This window comes from Anomaloglossus baeobatrachus, chromosome 1 (genome assembly GCF_048569485.1).
Source record: "Anomaloglossus baeobatrachus isolate aAnoBae1 chromosome 1, aAnoBae1.hap1, whole genome shotgun sequence".
NCBI classification, from domain to species: domain Eukaryota; kingdom Metazoa; phylum Chordata; class Amphibia; order Anura; family Aromobatidae; genus Anomaloglossus; species Anomaloglossus baeobatrachus.
Window position 1 is genome coordinate 534,039,684 of NC_134353.1, and position 19,404 is coordinate 534,059,087.

The 19,404-nt window shown below is 41.1% G+C and overlaps 1 protein-coding gene across 2 annotated transcripts in view; it reads right to left on the reverse strand.

Annotated features, from left to right (window-relative positions):
- The window catches only part of CNTLN (centlein), a 506,300-nt gene that overhangs the window by 175,030 nt on the left and 311,866 nt on the right, over positions 1 to 19,404 (reverse strand). The window contains exon 15 of one of the 2 annotated variants that reach the window (XM_075316500.1): positions 1,704 to 1,762. In XM_075316500.1, coding sequence (XP_075172615.1) covers positions 1,704 to 1,762 — 59 coding nt within the window. Of the gene's footprint in view, positions 1 to 1,670; positions 1,763 to 19,404 lie in introns of both variants that reach the window. The other variant, XM_075316495.1, reaches the window with a different exon arrangement.

Here is a 19,404-nt window from a genome sequence, read left to right on the forward strand (position 1 = left end):
TGCGCTGCAATAGGGAAGAGCCAGGTAAAGCAGCGTGCTTGTCTCATCTAATGGATGCAACAATTCCGGGATGGCGGTAGGCTGCTATTCTTAGCCTGGGGGTCCCAATAACCATGGGACTCCTTAGACTGAGAATACCAGCTCCCAGCTGTTGGGCTTTATCATGGCTGGGTATCAAAATTGGGGGGACAGCACGCCGTTTTATTTTTAAAATTATTTAATTAATTAAAAAAAAATAAGCCGCATGCAGTTCCTCTTATTTTGATACACAGCCAAGAAAAGTGCAGGGATGGAGGGTGCAGCCTGTAGCTGTATGCTTTATCTATGCTGAATATCATAATCTGGGGGGACCCTACGCCAATTGTTTTATTTATATTTGCACCACAATACTGACCCGCAGACAGCGCCTGTGTTTGGTTGCAGTCAGACACTGTCACACAGGCAAGCGGCGCGTCTGAATATAACTAATCACAGATGCCAGGACAGTCGGTGGGTGACGGAAGCAGTGCACATGGAGGAGCAGTGGTGAGTGGCCCAGGAAGTGAAAGAGAGACCTGTGAGCAGTGTACAGCCATGCCGAAGCCTTCATAAGTATGAAGCGCTTGCTTCATTCCTGTTTTCTTTATTTCTCCCTTTTTTTTTTTTATTTCCCCAGTGCCAGATCCAAATCAATAGCTGGAATCCTGGGCCCAGGTCCGGCACCCGTGCACCTTTGAAACTGCGCGAATCCAGACTTTTACAGTCTGAGTCCGCCCATCACTACTCACGATCCTAAGCACACCACATCCTCTGTAAAACATGGTGGCGGCAGTGTGATGGGATGGGCATCCATTGCTGCCGGTGACATTGGGTCACTAGTATTTATTGATGCGGTCACTGAAGAAGTGAGATGAATTCTGAACTGTACAGGGCTATACTTTCGGCTCAAATTCAAAAAAATGCAGCAAGGCTGATTGGACAGCGCTTCTCATTACAGAAGGATAATCACACAAAACATACTGCAAAAGCAACACAGGAGGTTTTATAAAGCAAAGAAGTGGAATTTCTGCAAAAATTGAGTCAATCACCAGATCTCAACCCCTTCGAGCATGCTTAAGACAAAACTTAAGACAGAAAAGACCTACAAACCAGAAACAATTGAATTCATGGCTTCCAGACTTCAGTCATTGAATGCAAAGGATTCTGTACAAAATATTAAAAATGAATATTTTAATTTATAGTAAAGTAAATTTGCCTAATTACTTTTGGGCCCCTGAAATGAGGAGGCTTTGTAAAAAAAAATTGTTGTAATTCCTAAACATGTCACAGGATATTTTTGTTCAACCCCTATAATTAAACCTGAAAGTCATCACTTGTATGTCGGTTGTTTCATTTTAAAAATAAAAAATAGTGGCATGCCCAAATGACAAAGATTCAGTCACTGTCCAAGTATTTCTGGACCTATCTGCCTATGGCCAATGTTGGAAAGGGGTTAACACGATCACATCGTATCTAACACAAGTAGTTTCGATTGTATATTACGTCAAACTAGTAATACAGTGCAGCAGAACATGAACAACAAGTTCTCATACAATTAAATGATTACAGTTAGGAACGGCCACTATCATAAAAATCGTAATTTCGTCTAGGCTGGAATTAAAAGGTTTCACTGTAAATAATGTAGGAAGTACCATTTTCAAAGTATGCTGTGCATTCTCTCTTACAAATTTCTTTGGAGTACTGCTCCTGACATCTTCCTCTTTGCAAAGTCTGAACAGCAACTCTGGAAAAAGAATAATAATCATGAAAAAAACAACATAAAAACATGCATAAAAAAGACACCGTACAATGACAGATTTGTCATGTCATGAACAAACAGTGCACACTTTACCTATTCTGAATAAATTGATCTATTTTCTTGTCAAGTTTTTGGACAGTCTTTAAGCGCTGACCTTTTTTTAAAGTCTAGTGCCATACAATTACAAAGCCTTTGGAACATCACAGTGATTTCCTTTTTTTGTTATACAGTACGAACTTTACAAAGGTACAATGCGTTTGCAGGTTAAAGATACTGTACTTTTATTCCTGTTTTCATTCTTTTATAGACTGTACCGTCTTTTGCCTTGAAAGCAAAATTCATTGCCTTTTTATCTATAGTCTTGGCCAGTTTTATTCTATAGGTCTTGTCCCCCTGCTAGGAGGATCAGAGTGATTGTCGAACAAAGCAAATAGTAACAGAATTAGATGGAGTGAAACTTTAAACTTATTTTTTTTTCTCTCATGTTCAGTTAAAATACTTCTCTCTTTGCAGGATAAATCATTGCTTTGTAGGAAAGCACATCGATTAAGACACATGTAACACCAAAGTATAGGCCAAATTTCAATGATCAGAAAGGTTTCAGTTGTGATTGTACTGTGTATGGATCTCAATATAATACAATACAACACATACTCACAGTGATAGTATTAGCAATTGTGAATTTTGTCTGATAGATACAAATCTCGGACTGTGAAGTGTCACATTTTACGGTTTTAATTAACAATTGTAAAATAGTAAGAAAAAAAAAATAATTGAAGGAATCAAAGTTATGACAAGTATCCCATAGGGAATAGCATTAGAACAAATTTGTCAAAGATCTAGATTATTGTAGATTCCACCTTACATAATGGTTTGTACACTTTTGCCAAGTTTTACGTCCACCTTAGACATTGTATTACATAAGTTTTAAAAGTTTGTAAACTCTTATTCACAAAGACATTAAGTTTATGTAAAGACTCAAAGTTACAGTATTAACTGCATGTATGTGGAGCTAAAAAATATTTTTTGTAATTCCTTTATCATTACATTTTTGCACTGTTTGACTTTTACAGGCTCTTTTGTTTCCATTCAACTTTGATGTGGTCTGTGGGTGGTGAAAAATCATCTGGGAAATTCCTTGTCAGATCATCATAACAAGGCCGACTGACATAATTATTATTATTTATTATAATACTGCCATTTATTCCATGGCGCTTTACATGTGAAAAGGGGTGTACATAATAAAACAAGTACAATAATCATGAACAATACAAGACAGCCTGGTACTGAAGAAGAGGGGACCCTGCCTTTGAAGGATCACAATCTACAAGGGATGGGTGAGAATACAGTAGATTAGGTTAGAGCTGCTCATGCAGCGGAATAGAGGACTGAGAGTTACTGTGTGTTGTAGGCTTGTCAGAAGATGTGGGTCTTCAGGTTCATTTCGACGGTTTGAAGGTTACCACGGTAAGGTAAAGTTTGACATGTTTGGGTAGAGAGTTCCAGAGTCTGGAGGTTAGAAGGGAGAAATTTTGTATGGTGGAAGAGGAGATAAGATGAGAGATGATGAGATCTTTTGAGGATCGGAGGTTGTTTTCAAGTAGGTGTTGGGAGACTAGGTCACAAGTGTATGGAGGAAACAAGTTGGGGATGGCTTTGTATGTTAGGGTTTTGAACTGGAGTCTTTGGGCAAAGGGTAGCCAGTGAAGAGATTGGCAGAGAAGAGGCTGGGGAATGGTGGGGAAGGGTTGGTGGAAGAGGGTATGGAAGATTTGATCAGAGTTTAGGATAGACTGGAGGGGTGCAAGACTGTTAGAGGGGAGACCACAGAGCAGGAGGTTAAAGTAGTCAATGTGGGAGATGAAGGCAAGCACAAGTGTTTTTGCAGAATCTTGATTAAAAAATTTACAGATTTGGGAAATATTTTTGAGCTGGAGTCGGCAGAAGGTGGAAAGAGCTTGGATAGTTGGCTTGAAGGAAAGAGCAGAGTCTAGGGTTACCCGAAGACAGCAAGCTTTAGGAACTGGGGAGGGTGAGCAGCCATTGACTATAATGGAAAGGTTTGTTTGGATTGAGTGAGATGAGGGAAAGATAAATTCTGTTTTGTCCATGTTAAATTTTAGAAATCAAGAAGAGAAAAAGAATGAAATAGCAGACAAACATTATGGAATTCTTGTTAGTAAACAAGTGATATCTGGTCAAGAGAGGTAGATCTGCATGTCATCAGCACAGAGAAGATCCTGAAAACCATGGGATTATATGAGCGGTCCCATAACAAAAATATAGATGGAAAAGAGCAGGGGTCCAAGAACTAACTGAACCTTAGGGTACAGCAGCAGATGGAGGCGAGATGAGGAGGTAGTGTGAGAGTGAGAGATGTTGATTGTCCGGTCGGTTAAGCTGGGTTCACACTAAGCGACAGCGACAACGACGTCGCTGTTACGTCACTATTTTCTGTGGCGTAACAGCGACCTTGTAAGTCGCTGTTATGATCGCTGCTTAGCTGTCAAACACAGCGACGCAGCAGCGATCATAACGTCGCTGTGCTACATGTGCAGAGAGCAGGGAGCCGCGCTTAGCGCTGGCTCCTTGCTCTCCTAGGTACAGTACACATCGGGTTAATTAACCCGATGTGTACTGCAGCTACATGTCACAGTGCAGAGAGCAGGGAGCCGCGCACACTGCTTAGCGCTGGCTCCTTGCTCTCCTTGCTACAGTATACATCGGGTTAATTACCCGATGTGTACTGCAGCCACATGTGCACAGAGCAGGAGCCGGCACTGGCAACAAGGGCGGAGGCTGGTAACGAAGGTAAATATCGGGTAACCAGGGAAAGGTCTTCCCTTGGTTACCCGATGTTTACGCTGGTTACAGCTTACCGCAGCTGCCAGACGCCGGCTCCTGCTCCCTGCTCACTTCATTTCGTCGCTCTCTCGCTGTCACACACAGCGATGTGTGTGTCACAGCGGGAGAGTGACGACCAAAAAATGAAGCTGGACATTCAGCAACGACCGGCGACCTCACAGCAGGGGCCAGGTCGTTGCTGGATGTCACACACAGCGACAGCGACGGGACGTCGCTGCAACGTCACAGAAAATGGTGACGTAGCAGCGACGTCGTTGTCGTTGTCGCTGTGTGTGACACCAGCTTTAGGTATGAAAAGATCCAAGATGAGACCAAGTCTGTGATGTCAAGAGATAAGATAATCTGTAGTAGGAGGGAATGATTCACTATGTCGAAGGCAGAGGACATGTCCGAGAGGAGTACAGAGTAGTTTTGATTGGCTTTGATGGTTAGTAGTTCATTGGTGACTTTAGTTAGGGACGTTCCAGTTGAATGATGTGGTCAAAAGTCAGATTGTAACTGGTGAAAGATGGAGCAGGAGAAGAGGTGGCAAGACAGTCCAAGATGGGCAAATTGTTCAAGTAGATTTTAGGTATAGGTGAGAAGTGATATGGTGTGATAGCTAGACACAGAGGATTGGTCAAGGAATGATTTTTTTGAGGCTGGGTCTGATTGAGGCATGTTTAAAACATGAGGCGAAAACACCAATTGCTAGTGATAGGTTGAAGAGATGGGTTAGGGTTAGGATGAAGACTGTAGTGAGGTTGGGGATGAAGTGGGACGGGATTGGGTCAAGTGAACAGGTGGTGAGAAGTGACCTGGAGAGTAGAGAGGACAGTTTATCCTCTGTCATGGCGGAGAAGCTGGTTTTGGAGGAAGAGGGCTAAGTAGTTAAGAGGAGGGGCTGTGGGAACTGTAAGGAAAAGCTTTCTCTGATGTCAATCTTCTGCTTCAAAAATAAGGCCAAGTCTTCAGCTGAGATGAGAGGAGAGGGAGGAGGTGCTGTGTGAAAAATGAGAGAACTGAACCTGTTGAATAGCTATTTAGGGTTGTGAGACAGGGATGATATGAGAGATGAGAAGTAGGTTTGTTTTGCAGCAGTAAGTACTTGAAATTGGTGAAGGACTGTTTGCTGTTTGTATGTTATAAAGTGCTCGCTGTAATGAGATCTCTTCCATCTCCACTCAGCAACCCTGGAAGCCTGCCTCAGTTCTTTAATCAGGCTGTTCTGCCAGGATTGCCTGGTGATTGTACGAGTTTTCGTATGTGTGAGGGGGCAAACGGGAGCTGCACACATTGTGGTATTATAGCATTTTAGTTAACTCATTGGCAGCAAAGAATGGATAGTGCAACACGGAAGCTCTAGAAGGCAAACATTGCAAAATTTTGAATGAAATCCAAAGGCAAAAATAATTTTTAAACTCAAAGTATTTAAAGAATATTTTTTAAAAATGTCCCCAAAAGGTGGTCAACACCCTTAAAGGGGTTGTCAAGGCTTAAGGGTAAAATCAGTAGTCACTCTATGTGACTGAAAACTTGTGAATCCTCACAGCACAGTCAGCATTCTGCAGAAAAAAAGAAACAACGAAAAAAACAGGTGAACGCATATATAAAAAAAAAGAATTAAGAAAGAGACAAAAAGAATAATGAATTGGGTGCAAAGAAGGCACAATACACTCAAAACTAGACAAAAAAACAGGCGTGTCATGATGCGACTGTAGGATAGCAGGCATAAAGGGCTTCTACAGTGTCCCTCATACTAAGGGACCAAGGGCTACCCCTCTCCCCAGGATTACCTCTAATAGTGGAGATGCCTGGGTCCCATATCTTGCTGCACTCAAATATAAAGCTAATCTGTTTCCCTCCCCCTGACGGGGGAAGGCAAGTGCAGGAGTGTAAGGGAAATAATAGACAAGACAAACAGAAATAGCAGCAGCTCAGTCACACTGTACACTCTCAAGAATTAACACTGAGAAACTAAAATATAAAGCAAGTGAAGCAAGGCAGCAATCCAGACACAAAAGGGTTAACACCAAAACCGCTGACAACAATATTACACGCAACCACCGGTAAGCCTAGATAAATCCACCTTTCCAGAGCAGAATAGACAAGCTATAGCTGACAGTTTCACAACAGTCCACCCAGCAAAAATAGGTGGAGATTGAATAGGACTGGTTCTCTGAAACATCTGACAAAAATAGATTAACAACCAGAACAGCAGACATTAACTCTTACTAGCCTAATTAGAAACTACAAGTCTGTGAGTCGATGCAGAGTCTCCCTGATTACCGACAACAAAGAAGTTAGAAGTCAGAGTGCAGAAATTTGGAGCTTTCACAGACTCTGACATTGACATGACACTAGGCAATGCTTGCAAAAACCTCCTTGTGACAAGGTGCAAATGCAATGATGAATTAGGGTCCTAAGGTCTTAGAATTATGGAAATCACATAAATCGATAAACAGAGATCATCGAAACTGAAAAATAAAGTTCGGTGTTGTAGCGAACATGGACTTTACAAAACAAACAGTGTTCGAGTTTGGAGTTCAGGTGCTTTACGTATACTAACATCTCGCTTTAGCATAGTTGTGCCTGCGTATGCTCGGTACTCAGCTCAATGAAAGCCACTTGCAGTGTTTGCATGGCTGGCACTGTGGGTAACAACAATGTTATCAACGTAGTGTCCACCAAAAAAGAAAAAGGAAAAATTCCACCCATCATCCTACAGAAGTGCTCTGTTTATGGCTGCCTGTATGTAGGTGGAGACCCAAACTGGCCAATCTGTGACTTCCATTGGTGTTCAGGTCAAGTCCGGTTCCCAACAGAACTTTAGATAAAGTGCGGCTAAACTCACCGAACTAAACTTCAACAGGTCTGCTTATCTCTAACAAACATGAAAAAAATGTGAGGCAAAATTTAACACATTTCTAGATTTATTCATTATCGCTAATAAAAGCCACTGTGAGAAATATGTATACTTACAGGCCTAAGCAACTATAAATGAGATTGTGATTGTGTATATCATTAAGATATGCTGCTGACAGCTGCTTTTGCCATTACAAACCAATGATTTCCCAGATGTGTTTAATGGGAGACATGTCTGGACACGCTACAAGTCATGCTAGCATGTTTAGGCCATGCAGGCTGTTCAGAGCATGAGCAATATGCAGCCTGTTAGTGTTGGGTTGAAAAATGGCTCCAGGCAGATCTCTGGAGAAATGGTAGCGATTGCAGAAATACCAAATTTAGATTTTTTTTTTATGTTTGGCTACTATTACACACTAAAAATTGCTTTTTAAAAGAAAATTTTTGTATCACCATATTTTGACAGCTATAGTTTTTCTAGATTTCTACTGACAGAGTCATGTGATTGTTTTTTACAGGATAAGTTGACATTTTTATTGGTACTATTTTGGGCATGTAACATTTTTTGACCGCTTTCTATTCCATTTTGTGGGATGCAGCATGAACAAAAAATAGCAATTAATAAAAAAAAAAGTTTAGTGATTTTTTTTTTATGCCATGCACAGTGTGGTAAAAGTGCTAAGACTTGCTTATTCTTTGTGTCAGTAGGGTTACAGTGATACCACATTTATATAATTTTTCTAATGTTTTGCCACTTTTACACAAAACAAGCAATTTTATAGATTAAAGTATTGCATGGCTGTTGTCATGGGGTGTGACAAGGTAACTTTGAACAGAGGCACCTACTCTAGGGTTAGGGTGGCCTTAGCTATCCTTCTTCTCATAGATACATCTAATGATGACGATGTTTGGGCCATCTTCCTAGGGAATCGCTGGGACAGAAGTGGTTTATCCCACACAAATAGACAGGCAAGGAAAAACGAAAACTCAAACTCACTGCGCAAACACACACACACACGGAAGACCCTACATGCTCAGGAGGAAATAATCAGGGAGAAAATAAACAGACGAGAATATTTACATAGCCCACAAAATAACAGACAAGAGATAACTTGAACCAGATCACCACAGCACAAGGAACGGTATCGCAAAATAAGCTGGGGCAACAGGCTCCACCATCTTTTAAAAGGCAGAGGAGGCTGTGATAGGTCTCCTGTAACCTGTGACCCTAGAAGCAATCCATAGGCTAGCAGAAATTAACTCCTGCTAGACTGATTACTAATAAGCACACAACTGGTCGACACTGTGCAACTCAAAAGCACCAGGGAACCCACAGTGTGATGTGTCAGACTCTGCAGTGTAAACAGGGTTGCATTTAGTACATTTTTTTCTCAATATATTAGTACATTTACTTCAGGTTGCCCTTTTTATATAAGTTAGGTTTTGTGCATCTTTAATGCTAATATTGCCTCTTAAAGTGTCCTTCTTGCTTCTTGGTTACAAGTTAAGACACAATCATTTTTTAATGAGTTTGAAATAACTTCAGTAACTCTGTGTTGTTTATCTAAGGGAAGAGAAATGTACACATTTTACTGAATGAGCTCTGTTTGACCTGTACGACCTTTTGAATGTTCATATATAATTATTTAAGTTACTTTTCAAATCTTTATGCTGTATTATTCATGTTCTTCTAGTAATCTCAAAGTTTACATATACATATTAGTCATTCATGGCCCTTAGGAATAAAACATCTTTATCTGACTGAAGCTTATATACCTTTGTAAAACTCCCATTACCTGCTGAGCAATCAAATAGCTATCAGTATTATATTTACAAATTCTTATTACAGCAATATACTTACTATATGTACAATTAGATTTTGGACAAAACATATTTTTTTACTAAACATCAACTATTCAAAAAACGAAAACAAATTGTGAAAAAGTTGATAAAGTTCAACTTTTAAATATCTAGTAATAGATTTAGCATTGTCAATAGCAACAGTTGTATCTAGATGATTATTTGAAGGAGTCAGTTCTTTCTTTAGCTCCATCAGCAACGGACAGGAGTACCGGCTAGATAGGGGGGTCTGTTAGGCCATGCCATAAGCAGGGCTCATTTACATATCAGTTTTCATATACGAGTGCTATCCGTGTTTTTCATAGATACCACTCATACCTGTGATAGTCTATAGGGCTGTTCACACCACTAATTTTTTACAGATCGAGTGGTCCATAAAAAAAAATGTTATATAGTCCAAAATGGTACCAAAAAAGATCTCAAAAACAAGGTCCCACAAAGCTCTTTCAGCAAACCCCCCCCCCAAAGTTATAGTTCTCAGAATATGACAATGCAAAACATACATTTTTGTTAAAGAAAAAATGTAAAAAATACTACCGTATATAAACCTGGAGTTGCTATAATCATATTGATCACAAGAATAAAGTTGTAATATCACATTTATTACGATAAACAACGTAAAACTGCATGATAAAGACAATTCCTGAATTGCTTTTTAATTTTTCATTTTGTTTTAACAAAATTAAGACTAAAAAGCCATTCATAAATATTATGTACCCCCAAAAGTTATCATTAAAAACTTCATCTCAGCTGCAAAAAAAACAAACAAAATAAAAACTTCCTTCTCAGATCTGTTAAAGGAAAAATAGAGGCTCTCCGTGTTACTGGTAGGTGAAAGGCACAGGAAAATCAACATTGCTTCCCCCCCAAAAAAAAAAAAAAAATCAATGAAAATCCACAATTCCACAGCTAAATGGCCCCCATTTTGAGCCTTGGAGAGTTTCCTACAGTAATTAGTGTTGATATGTATGCATTTCAAGTAAAATAAATGTATTGCAGTCCAGTCCACAGCGGATGCCACAAAGCATTGCACGGTACTTCTGTGTTGTGCCTATACACCGCTTAGTTTTAGTTGTTACAAGCAGGGTGGGACTGGCCCACTGGAGGGTCCTGGCATCTCCTCGAGGGGCATCCATAGTGGCAAACTGTACAACCACTATGGAGTCCTAGAATTGGAGATAACAAGGTGCTGAAAAGCAGTCTGTAGAGCCAGCGTGCAGTCATCTGGATTTCAACAGTATCTGCATCCTGGGGATGCCAACATTGTTGAATACAATGGCAGAGAAGGGAGCCATTCAGTCTGTGTGTCCGAGACTGGAAAGTCTAGTAACGTTATCATGCTTGTCATGCCAAGATGCAGACCACATACTGCGGAGACCAGAGCAGTGTGCTGAAGGAACACAGCTAAGTGAGGTTTTTTAATTATTTTATTAGTCATTTGTTGGCACCCTACACTGTATATAAGGTAGCTGTGGGGTCCAATACTAAATATAGGGAACTGTGAGACCCCAATATTTTTTTAAAGTGAGTTGTCAGGGCCATAAAACTGTATGTAGGGAAGCTTTGGGAGCAACATAACTTACTGGAAAAAAACCTAACATTTCATTATTTTGTCTCAGCATTATAAAATGTTGTGGGTCCAAAATGGTCCCTGCACCCACAGATGAATAATTTGAGCAGTGTAAGTTACAAAATGGGGTCACTTGCACGGGGGGCTCTTGCACTTCAAAAGTCAAGACATTGCTTTCTGTGCCATGTTGCTTTGTGTGCCCCTGTAGTAGTCCACATATGACCAATGTGATAAATAGGGAGGTGGCACTGCACACATTTACACCCAGTTGACTTTCTGTATGCAGGCAGTTACATCTACAGAATATGAACAAAATCGGTCCATTGCTTCTCACCTTGAAAAAGGTCCAGAACACTAGAAGCTAAGAATCGCATTGAGAACTCACTAGTTGGGGTTAAATATATTTCTTTATTTGCGATATCAGAGGTTGGTTCAGAGGAAGTGTGGTTTACAAGTTAAAACACGGTTAGGCTACAATGTCTCATCAACACCTGTTTTTATGTAGTGCCACAAATGAAGAATTAAATTTGATTCTTTTTATTTTTTGACCACATGAGGTATCATGTATTCAGTAGAAATTGGGCAACACATTTTTGGGTGCATTTTCATTGTCTAAAGTTTATTAATTTTGAGGCTAAACCAATATTTTAGTTGATACAATGTAATTTTCTATTTTCTTCATTTCATTTTGCATTTCTGTGAATCAGCTGAAGAGATAAACTTTTTGAATGCGGTTTTCAATACTGCAAAAGGTACAATTTAAAAAATTGTATCATTTTTGGAGGTTTCCTGACCTCCAGACGCTTAGGCGGGCTTTGCACGTTGCGACATCGCAAGCCGATGCTGCGATGTCGCAGGCGATAGTCCCCGCCCCCGTCGCAGGTACGATATCTTGTGATAGCTGGCATAGCAAAAATTATCGCTACGCCAGCTTCACATGCACTCACCTGCCCTGCGACCGTCGCTCTGGCCGGCAACCCGCCTCCTTCCTAAGTGGGCGGGTCGTGCGGCGTCATAGCGACGTCACACGGCAGGCGGCCAATAGCGGCGGAGGGGCGGAGATGAGCAGGATGTAAACATCCCGCCCACCTCCTTCCTTCCGCATTGTGGCCGGCGGCAGGTAAGAGATGTTCCTCGCTCCTGCGGCTTCTCACACAGCGATGTGTGCTGCCGCAGGAACGAGGAACAACATCGTACCTGTCGCAGCACCAGCATTATGAAAATGTCAGAGCCTGCACCGATGATACGATAACGACGCTTTTGCGCTCGTTAATCGTATCATCTAGGATTTACACACTACGACATCGCAAGTGACGCCGGATGTGCGTCACTTTCGATTTGACCCCACCGACATCACACCTGCGATGTCGTAGTGTGCAAAGCCGCCCTTAAAGTCACTTCTGAAATGAACAGATCTTTAAAAAAAAATGTGTTTTGTAAATTTTGTTGGGAAAAAAAATTTGGAAAATTGCTTCTAAAATGTTTACCTTTCTAATATTTTGAAGAAAATGAAGGCACATTTGAAAAATGATACCAATGTAAAGAAGACATATGGAAAAATGTTAATTATTAACTATCATATTTTTTCTTTTATAAAACACACTAGATTATAAGATGCACCCAAAATTTAGAGGAAAATAAAATTTTTAATGTTAAAATGGAGGTCCGTCTAATCCTAGTACATCTTATAATAGCTCCCCAGGGGAGAGCGGCAGTGGTGGAGTAGCTCAGGAGGGTCACAGGAGGCATGGTCGGTGATGCTGCGGTCTCGGAGAACGGGGTATCGCGGCTCAGGAGGGTCAGTGGACAGAGGGTCAGCGATGCTGCGGGCTCAGAGGAGTGAGTGTCGCAGTTCAGGAGAGTCAGTGATACTGCGGGCTTGGGGGTATCATGGTGGTGGGCAACATTGATCTGCCGGCGGTTGACGCGATGGACTTCAATAAAATGGCCACGTAGGCGGTGCATGTGCCGATTGGCCCGGGCCCGCAGTTATTGCCGACCCTCTGTCCTGTGAGCCTTCTGAGCCACTCCACTGCAGTAACACTCCCCCTCCTCTGAACCGTCAGTATCTGTGACCCTGCACTACAACCATAGACCCGGGTAAGGCATGTCTGGATTATAAGATGCACCCCCATTTTTCCCCCAATTTTGGGGGGTGGGGGGAGAATTGTGTCTTATAATCTGGGAAATACGATATTTTGCGTGATATTACTAGCTGTTATAAGGAAAATGAAAATTCAAAGTGTGAAAATTGCTACTTTTTCTAAATTTGAGCTAATTTTTTTGATATCTCCATAAATAGAAGCAAATTTTATCAACCTAAATTCACAACTACCAAGAAGTACAACGTGTCAGGAAAAAAACAGTCTTAGAATCACTGGGACTGGAGGAAGCATGCCAGAGGTATAAAGTGACAAGTCAGAATTAAAAAAAAACAAAAAAAAACGGGGCTCAGTCAGGAAATTCAAAACTGACTTAGGCAGCAAGGGGTTGATTAAAACAAAACTTCACAACAGATTCTGAAGGGTCGCTCCACTTCTAGAAACCATTTACATGTGCATTTAACATTTTCTCAGTTGAATCATACCACAGACGGCCACTTCATGATTTTTTTACTGCCTGTTAGCTCTATCGCAGACGGTTATCTTGAAGAACAGAATTCATTTTAAATACTTAGGCTAGTTTCATGCTTGCGTTGGGTTGAATCCGCTGGGTCCGTTGCTGCGTCGTTTTGACGCATCCGTTATTTTTGTGTTGTCAATGGATGCAACGGGTCCGTTATTTCACAGGAATCAGTTAGCTGATTCCTGTGAAATAACGGACCCGTTGCATCTGTTTGGCGTCCATTAGGCGTCCGTCTAACGGAATGCATCGGCTCCGTTTTTTTCCCTTATTTTTTTCATTCTGGGCATGTTCAGTAGAAATTAGCGGAATCCAGCGGTGGATTCCGTTGTAAAGCACTTTGCAACGGAATCCGCCACCATAGGGATCCATTATAACTATTGACGAATGTAACAGAATCCACCGCTCGGCATCATTTTAACGCAAGCATTTAACGTTACACGCTGCGTTCCTTCTGTCCGGCAGATGCAACGCAGCGTCGGCCAGCGGAAGCAACGCAGGTCCATTACTCGCAATCCGTCGTCCATACAAGTCTATGGGAAGCAGCGGAATCCGTTAACGGATTCCTCTGTTTTCCAAAATGGCGGATTGCAACTGAAGGAAAACAACGCAAGTGTGAAAGTACCCTTATATGGAAAAATGCTTCAAAAATGTAGGAACCCTTTTAAGTGATTGACTACTTAGACATATAGACATTATGGAGGGGGACTCCCCTCTATTAGTCAGAGCTGAGAGAATTACTCTCAATAAGCGGCTCTAAAGGACTAGTTCTTTTACTTTAGTGGTCATTTTCTCTGCTGCAGATCTAGCAGAACGTGGAATGCTCAGCTGTTCATAACCTCGTCCATATCACTGATTGGCAACTTTCCAAAGATAATGTATTGACAGAAAGCTGGTAGTCAGTGATGGTGGCATGGTTGGATCAGGTAAAAATAAAACAAAAATTGAAACAAGAATACATAGCCTAGTATGTGACACATTGCTGGAATCAGGGTCTCTGCCTCTAAATCATGCTATTCTGAGATTACATAGCAAAAGCCTGCTGACACATTTAACTTTAAACGTGCACAACCTGTATAGCAAAACAGCTTTCTCAACAGAAAAATACTAAAAGTTATGGCTATCAAAATGAGGCAAAAAAGAAAAAACCTCCATTGGCTGCGAAGAAAAGACTATACCTAGTGTATAACACAACGATACAAGTATTTTTAGCCACAGTCTTTTATAGTACAATAATTTTGTAAAACAAAATACTACTCTAGCAGGTTTAATATGTACTAATATTCTACCACTTCATTCTCTCTTGCTGCATTTATATGATATGTGTACAGGTTGTCAATAAAAGAGAGGAAGAATGTATTGAGCAGAATGTTTTTACCTGCCAAATATTTTACCTAAAGTGATGCTAAGTAGGGATCTTCACTTGGAAGACTAGACCAATATTAAATACTATTCAGACGAACACAGATTTCTGTAATGGAGGATGCAAATACCTGAGAGGTAAATCTATAAGGAATAGTGAAAGTGCACAGTGATTTAGAAAAAACAATGTCTGGGAACCCTATTTGTTAATGATAAAATATATTACTAACTGGCGTCCGTCCTATTCCATTAATGGATGTGTAGTTACTGGTATAACATCTAGGAATTCCTGCAAAATTAATCTGAACCTATTTTATCATTACAGAGCACACTTAAGGAAAAAAAAAGAAAAAACTATGAAAGCTAAAATTGTGAAAAGTAAAAAAAAAAAGATCTGTTTTCTGTTATCTATCTGGTACAGCAACATCTGAAATAATACCTGTCTAAGGCCCTGTGCACACGCTCCGGATTTACCATGGATTTTTTTTGACGCAGGTTTGTGGCAGAAAATGTGTCTAACATTGCTGCAGTCATTCCCCAGCAAATCCTATGGGTTTTAAAAAATGCTGTGCGCACACTGCGTTTTTTTATACCAGCGGATTTTCCGCTGCGGAATTAATGAGCATGTCACTTTTCTGCACGTACCTGCGTTTTTTGCCATAGACAATGGTAAAAATCCGCAGGGACCAACATGCGGAAAATCTGCGTTAAAACCGCATGCAAGATTTTGTTGCGTTTTTTTACCGCGGGTGCGGGATTCTTTACAAGGGTCCGTTTTTTTCTTAAGGAAAAGGCACTTTCTAGAGCGCACATAGCCTTAAGCGGGCTTTACATGCTACGACATCGCTAATGCGGAGTCGTTGGGGTTACGGAATTCGTGACGCACATCCGGCCGCATTAGCGATGCCGTTGCGTGTGACACCGATAAGCGATTTTGCATCGTTGCATCGTGCAGCAGCACTGTGGCTAGTGATATGGATAGCTGCTGCGCCGGCTAAACCAGGACCTTTATCCTCAAGGCATTCTTTACCAACGCTTTAATTCACGGAACTTCCATATCCCAAGCACCCATCTTTAAGCGACTTATGACTAAGACCCCGGTGGGGTCGAAACGTCGAATGATTTCACAGTCACTTCAATAAATTTGAATTTTTTTGCATTACAATCAATTGGTGCAGTGAAATTATTCTTCATCTTGAATTGGACTTACTTTTTCACTTTCACCACTATTCTTCTGTCTGAGTGCAGACCAATCTTTTTGAACTATACTGCATGCTTATTGTGGCACACAGAGACAAACAATGCAAAGATTGAGTCAACGTCTCCCCTTTTTATCTGGTTTTAAGTGTGATTTTCATATTATCCAAACCTGTTCCTTGCCACAGGTGAGTTTCAGTGACCATTACATGCTTGACACAAAGTTGATAACATGCAATTTTAGAAAGATGCCAGCAATTTTATCCAGACCATTTTTGGGGTTCTGTGTGAAATTATGTCCAATTTGGTCTTTTTTGTGTTGTTCCAATACGAAAAAAGAGAAAAGAAACATGTGTAACTGCAAAATTTTATTGGAGAAATACCTCATTTTATGGATCAATTTCAAGGGTGCCAACACTTTTCGGCCATTACTGTAGCTACAAATAAGAACCTTTTTCCTCGGTGAATTTAATTTTAAAGAATTATTTGAATTAAAATTATCGCATTCATGCAGTCTATCTCCATGAGGTTTCCAAGACAAAAGCAGAAGAAAGTATCACTTTGCTCCACAGATTCGTTGTCCTCTGGGCATAAACAGTGACTGTGTTTGTTAGACTGAATTAGAGATTTCTTTTGTCTCGGGATCGTGTCAGGGCCAATTAAAAAAAAATATGTGTGTAAACTAAATTAAGCATTATTCAAAAGATGTTACTATCGAACACAGGTAAAACATTAAACACACAGCAGGCTACAATAGGTACCATTACATTAATATCCATGGTTTATCTCTACGGGACTGGATTTCTCAGTTTGGTCCCACAGCTAAACACAGCTGAATACATTACATCTCACTCGCTACAACACACAGTCAATGCTAATTCATTCTAGCTGTTACTTTAAAAGTTTTGACTTTTAACTTTACTTTTCTAAAACTTTCAACATAAGCTTATCAGTAACTGATATAATATAGAGTAATCAAAGTGGCCATTACCTGCGGTCTTATTAGTCTTTCTAGAGATCAGCTTTTAGACAAATTCTAGAATAGCTTTATCAATGAAGAAGTGGCATTGAGTGGGTAGGGTATGTGCCCATGCATTTTCAGGTAGTTCTGCTCTGAAACAGCATCTTCAAAAAACTAAAATCTTATTTTTTTCGTATTTTAATGCAGGTTTCTAAAGAGGCAAAGTGGTTAAACCCCTACAGGGGTTATCTGGCTTATTTTGCTTTTTTTTTTCATTTCACTATTGGGCTACATAATGGCAGGTAAATAGATTGCAACTACCTATCTACCATGTTGTCAGCCCCTCTCCCCAGCTCAAAACGGTCATGTGACCGCTCCTGCCGAGATTTTGCTACTTCCTGTGATGTCACGTCGATAGAGGCAGGAGCTTGTAGATGGGCATCCCAGTTGGCATCATGTTGCCGCCCTACTGGGCGGGTACAGTGCAGAGTCCCCACCCACCCTTCCCCTGCACCCTCGCACACATTCTATAGTGCAGTGGTCTCAAAGACGCTGCCCGTAGGCTGCATGCAGCCCCTGATGCTTCTTGCGGCAAGCAGTCCCTTGATGATCACTGTCTGTGCTGGGGGCCCGGGCAGTCAGCGCTTTATATTAGATGATTGATTTCCAGGTGCGGACAGATGCGACCTCTCTACAGAGCTACTGCAATGACCAGCTGCCAGCTAATCAGAGGCCAGCAGCTGATCACTGGAGTAGCTGTATAAAGAGCTACTCCCTGCACAGCGCCCGAAAATATGTCATCTTATATAAAGCCCTGTTAGCGGTAGCCCCCTGCACCGGCAGCGTTCCTCAAGGAGGCTGCAAGAAGCAAACAGGACAAGAAGGGAACAGAGGACAGGTGAATAGAATTTGTCTTTGCTTTTTTTACATGTGTGAAGAATGGCACAAAATGGGACAATTCTAAAAGATGGAGCATTGCTACAAGAAGAGGAACAGGAAAGGGGGCATTACTACAGGATGAGCAAAAGGATGGGCACAAAGATGGAGCACATTGCTATAGGATGCGGACAAGGATGGGTACATTACTACATTATATGTGCACATATTGTCTCCTGTAGTAATTTGCCCATATTGCCCCCTTGTAGTAATGTACCCATATTGTCCCCTGTAGGAATTTGTCCATATTGTCCCTTGCAGTAATCTGCCCAACCTTTAGTAATGTCCTCATTCTGATCCCCTTCTTGTTCCCTATTATGCTGTTGTTCACATATATATACTCACACACACAAATTATTCTCACCTGCCCTCTTTTACCACGGTATCCTCATACTTGCTTCTTGCAGACTGCAGGCACACAGACCCCTCAGTGATCTCGGCCGGCACAAGGGGCCACTGCTATTGCCGGCGCTGCAAATCAATCAAGCGAAGTAAAGCGCTGATGACAACAGTGGCGGCCCATGCACCGGCCACGATAACCAAGGGGTCTATGTACCTGCAGTCCACAAGAAGCAGGTAAGAAGACACCGTGGGAATGGAGCACAGGTGAGAATAATTTTTTGTGGGACCCTCACTTGAGCCGGGGGTAGGGGGGGGCGTTTTCAGCATAAAAAAAAAAGTGTCTGTCACACTCTTCTATTCTGTCTCTATCTGTCTCTCTCTCCGTCTATTTCTCTCTGCCTCTCTGTCTGTTTTGCTCTCCATCTCTCTGTCTTTCACTGTGTCTCTCTTTCTCTGTCTTTCTCTTTGTTACTCTCTCTCTCTCTCCGTCTCTCCACTGAAATCATATTATCTCAAAAATAAGCTCTTACTCTAATAATATCCTTTGTTATCTATAGAAATCAGAGCTCCTATTAATGACCTGTAGCTCCCAGCTTCATTGGCTTTAATGTCAACAGTGTTTTAAATACCTGTAAAGTGCGGGGTCAAATATTCCCCTCAAAACATAGTCTATGACATTTCCTGAGTCACGTGAGGTGGCTGTGCAAAATTTTGTGATTGTAAATGCGACAGTGCAGATTCCTTTAGTGGACAGACACAGACACACACACACACACACACACACACACACACACACACACACTATATATACATACATACACACATCTTTGTATATTAGATAGATATATACACCATACACATTATATACATTATATATATATATATATATATATATATATTAGTCCTCTTACACAGCATTCATTTATCTATAAGGGGTGAGGAACATGTAACAACTCTATCTGTCACCGTTGTGTTATTATTTCCAATGCTGGATTCATGAGGGGTCAGTGCTGGGCAAAATACTAACAGCCAATGAGTGTGCAGAAAACGGGGCTGGACAGTGAGGCC